We start from the raw sequence: 5,204 nt of genomic DNA, 5'->3' as shown, positions 1-5,204 counted from the left end.
TTTGTTAAAACTTTAATTATATACTAAGAAAAAAAACCCATTTACCTTAAAGATTAGTTGAAACATACCGAAAACATGATTGTTTCTTCTATAAAAGTACAGTCAAACACCTTTATCTCGAACTCAACAGCACCGACAAAACCCTTGATATCCTAGGATTGGAGACATTGAGGGGATATAAATAAAGAACACATGTTTGGAATTTCTAGATCACTTCGAAATTTTCGTTCAAGAAAACGATTCTATATACCTAGATAATCTGTTAATACACCTTCGTAATTTCTGATCAACACAGTAAATTATTTTATATATATTGATTTGATTAGATTAACTCGGTAAATGTTTCAACGATATTTATTTTAAAAAGGATTTTCATTCCAAAATTTCTATGCTTAGTCAAAATCAGATGAAATACTATAATATACACATCATTATTTAATTAATAATCACATTCGTAACCCATGTTGATCATACTTGTCAAAGTTTATTCAAAAATGTTACTGAAACGACCTGCGGAGAACAATATTCTTATACAAGATGAAGAAAACCAATTCAATTCTTAGTTATAGTATACACATTTGCTGTTATTTAAAAAATCACCAATCTAAACCCATCTGACAACTTATGATATGATAACAATTATTTACTCCCATAACTAAGTTATGAAATCCAATTTTAGCTAAGAAGGCTTTTCTGGGGCACAAAGATTCAGTTGTACTAGCCGAGATTAATAACCTCAGATCTCATAACGTAAAAAGAGTAGAATATAGGCTTCGTTTATCTTCGTAAAACATAACTGCGTCACATGATATGTCAATCTATCTTTCAATCAATAGGGATTAAGGAATATATCGTTTTATGTATTGGAAATAACAGATGATCAATGCAGGGGGACGGTCTAATCAAGCGCTGCGCGTAGTATCGTTACCCAATTATACATAAAGTTTATTTCTTAAGTCTCCCGAGTAACTGAAAATTATTTTAGTTCGAGACAAAATAGACATACGTCAAAAATTGTTTATATCACCAATTTCCTTCTGAATAATTCTAAATGCCAGCGGAGTTATAAAATCTGAACCGGGCACGGAACGGAATCGATTTGAGACTTGTAAAAAAAACCAAAGAGAGGGATTTTTGGTGCTGTCTTGTTTTTAAAGTTTTTTATCCTCTATATATTTCTCTAAAAATTACCGTGGATGACTATATCTGATGCAAATAATTAGCTTATCAAACTTTTTGCAGTATCAGACATTCGGTACTGTACGTTAAGATACTAAAACTTTTTTGTTTTACTAAATAAGAACCAAAGGACATTCATGACCAAAAATAGGTTCAAGATTATTGAAATACTTTAAAATTTGTTCATTGTAATAATGAAGACGATGGGTTTTACAAAGAAATGAAAAATAAACCGATTCAAATGTACGCAAGTGTATCGATGCGGGCGGACGCTACTATAGAAATTTCCCATGTTAAATTCCTAAGTGAAATAAAGAAAGACGTAAACGAGCAGTGATAATTAAATCATTAATGACCCTCTAACAGTTTCAAGATCGAGTTTTTGTTTTTAAGTATGATCCTAGCCGCTGGGGTTAATACCACCAGCGCCTCATAGGAGTTATTACTACGAAATGATTTAATTTTAAAGTTGTGAAATGGCAGGCCAGATCGATAACTTGATTAACGTCTGCAGCTTCCATACCGAGGAGGAATTGGATCACTACTGTAAAACCTGTGCTAGAGCCCTTTGTGAAGAATGCATTAAACTAGACCATCGCGATCATGACTGGTGTAAACTTAGGAAGGTCGCCCAGGACGTTCGACGTTCTACAAGTGATAAAATTACCGAAATAATCAATCAAGACATCCCCAAAATAGAGTCTAACCTAAAGGCAATAGCTGAAGTTGAAGAAAAGAATAAAGCCACTAAAACTGAGAAAATCAACAGGATTAAACATCGCGAGAACGAATTAGTTTCCGCGGTCAAGGTCATCTCAGACAACTTAATCAAGGAACTTTCAGAAGGAGGCTCTAGCGTAGCAGGCGAGCATGACAGATCTTCGGAGGACAACGATATTACAACATTGCACAAATTAACTGGGTACTTTACAGAAAACAAAGATAGTGCAGATGACATCGTTATTGTTAAAGTACACGAGAAAATTCGGAATCGGCTGAGCGCCATCAAATTGCATGACCCACAGAGGTCAGAGGACCATGTGGAATTTAACGAAGGTCAAATCGATATCCACTCCTTAGAACATATGTTTGGGCGCATCGTCAGGGATAATTATCACCACTCCCAAATTTCGGCAGCTGAAATCGAAGGAACAACCTTGACAGAACTTTTTAATTTCCAGGTGACATCTAATCCGGTTATTTCTATTGCCGAAAAATCGCTGGAGGAAACGTGGGTGTATGGAAGGAACGACAAGGAGATCAAATTATGCAACACAGATGGCAATATCCTCCGGAAGTATGACCTGGATAATGTATTCATCAGGGGCTTCGTCCGCCTTGACAACGGGGACTTAATTATGGCGGATAGCGGCAATAGGGTGTTAAGTCGATGGTCGATTAAAGATGGCGAAATTAAAACTATAACGAATTTGTCACCCTTTGAGCCCTTGGGGCTGGCACTGTCACTGAAAAAGGAGTTACTTGTTGGGACGAAAGATCGATTCAATACACGTAGAATTGTCCAGAAAATGGCGATCAATGGACGCGTCCTGCAATCTTATGAGTACGAAGAAGGTCATCGAGAGTGGATCAAATATTATTTGTTTAATTCTCCAGACAGGGTGGCTGAAAATTTCAATAGGGATCTCTGTGTAGTAGATACGATGAGTCGAAACACGGGCCGTCTGCTTATCATTTCGGAGGCGGGAAAACTCCGCGTAATCTACGAAGGCCAAAATCTTGGCAGAATGTTCAAGCCTTCTGACGTCTGTTGTTCAAAAAATTGTGAAATTATTCTGAGCGATCCACGAAATAATGCTATCCATGTCCTTGACAAAGACGGGGCATTCCAGAGATTTTTACTGACGGATTGTCTCATGCCATCTGCTCTGAAACTCACCCCAAAAAGACTATTGGTGGGGTCCGAGAACGGAAGCGTGCATGTTTACGAATATGAAGAAGGTAATCAATCAAATGGAAACTAAAGGACTGCGCGCATGAGTAAAGAAGCGGCTGATGCATTTTAATGAGGAAACTTTGAGTAATTGCATATAAAAAATATGCCTGTAAATTTTCACTGTAAATGAAATATCAGATGAATCCTGCACTTGTCATACATTTTGCTGGCTCCAGTTTCACTGTAAAGACCTTTATGTAAAAAAAAATTAAGCGGTATAATGTATTCAACTTAAAACTTGAGTACATTTCTTGTAGATTTAATAAAATTTTAAAAATCAAAGCTATGCTCTGAAAGTTACGGAAGCCCGTTGAGGCCAGTTCAGAGAGAGAAATATTTTTTATTGCGTTTAATCGCAATAATTATTGCGTTTAATCGCAAAACTTTGCGTTTAATCGCAATAATTATTGCGTTTAAACGCAAAATTTTGCGTTTAATCGCAATAATCATTGCGTTTAATCGCAAAAGATTTAAACGCAAATGTCACGATTAAACGCATAATATCAATTAAACGCAATAATTATTGCGTTTAATCATTTTAGCGTTTAATCAAATTTTTGCGTTTAATCAAATTAAAACGCAATAATATTGCGTTTAATCGCAACTATTATTGCGTTTAATCGCAATATTTTTTTGCGTTTAATCGCAATAATTTTTTTGCGTTTAATCGCAATAATTATTTGCATTTAAACACAGTAATTTTGCATTTAAATGCAATACTCTTTGCATTTTATCGCAATAATCCTTCCTTTTAAGGATCATGTTGCATTTAACCATAAGTGATTCAGTGCTGTAGTTTGAAATCAAACATCGGCTTGCCAAAAATTATTATGAATACTATGGTCTGATTCTTTTAAGAAGAACCTTTTGGTTCTGTGTATTTTTGCAAAATGTTACAGTGTGTGAGATTTGAAGTTTAACAACTGCATCCTAAGTAAACAGCCAGAGTTTTTAAAACCTATTAGAACCCAACACTTTAAAAGCAGCCATTAATCAATTCCTTAGGTATCACATTAAAAGAAATTAAGAATATTTCAGTGGCATTAATAGCCACATCAATTTGGTAGTACAAATCGATCAATCTGTTTTCATTTGATTTATTTTGATTTCATATGATTTCATCCCCTAAATTTTCGTGTTCTCGTATTTACTTTATGTGATGAAAGGAAAGGTGAATATACAGGAATATAGACATCTATACATGCTAAAGCTTTGTTTCATACTAAGGTTGTCTTTGTTTTTACAGACCGACACTTCTTTCATCTCTTTAAATCCATAGGAATGATTTAATCATTCAGACTTGTTCAGAAGAATCTGAATCTATTATATGCTTAACAATACACAATTCTCCACATAGGTTAAAGTACAAAAGAAAAAAGAAACGAATATCAGCGCGGAACAATTGCACTCTTCAAAAATCAATAGAAATGATTGCTTTTAAATACAAAGATTATTGCGTTTAAATGCAAAAAATATTGCGTTTAATCGCAATAATATTACTGCGTTTAATCGCAAAAGTATTGCGTTTAATCAATGTTATGACTTATTGCGATTAAATGCAATTTATTGCGATTAAACGCAATAATATCCTTAAACGCAAAGTTTTGCGATTAAACGCAATACTGGAGTAATTATTGCGATTAAACGCAATAAAAATATTTCTTTCCCTGGACTGGCCTCAACGGGCTTCCGTAGAATTGTGTATTGTAAGCTTTATAAAATCAGATTCTTCTGAACAAGCATTTTCTGAATGGTTAAATCATTGTATGAAAATATAAAAACAAAGACAACCTTAGAAAGAAGAAAAGCATGCAAAACTTTGCAAATAATTTTAAAGGAATTTCGAAATAAAAGACTAGAGAAGAAATAATGATGGAAAAACTATCACTCCACGTTGCGGTCACAAAGTTTACATCATGTACCTTTATAAAGGGCTTAAGGAAACGACTGATGAAATGTTAAGACTTATGTATATGTACATGTACATATTATGTATATGTATGTTCACAACTTTCCTTTGATAACGTACAGTAAACACGAGAACACGAAAATTTAGGAGATGGAATCA

General features: G+C 34.3%; 1 protein-coding gene across 1 annotated transcript; it reads left to right on the top strand.

Moving 5' to 3' along the window:
* The first annotated feature begins 1,543 nt into the window (after positions 1–1,543).
* Positions 1,544–3,299, top strand: LOC134260063 (tripartite motif-containing protein 2-like). The gene has a single exon (XM_062742649.1). It carries the CDS (start codon positions 1,656–1,658, stop codon positions 3,162–3,164), a length of 1,509 nt encoding a protein of 502 aa, XP_062598633.1. The 5' UTR covers positions 1,544–1,655; the 3' UTR covers positions 3,165–3,299.
* The last annotated feature ends 1,905 nt before the right edge of the window (positions 3,300–5,204 follow it).

Source organism: Saccostrea cucullata, unplaced genomic scaffold, assembly GCF_032062105.1.
Source record: "Saccostrea cucullata isolate Sc308-1 unplaced genomic scaffold, CSIRO_AGI_Scuc_v1 ctg2263, whole genome shotgun sequence".
Taxonomy (NCBI): Eukaryota; Metazoa; Mollusca; class Bivalvia; order Ostreida; family Ostreidae; genus Saccostrea; species Saccostrea cuccullata.
The sequence above is the reverse complement of the archived record's forward strand: the minus strand, read 5'-3'. Positions and strand labels throughout refer to the sequence as shown.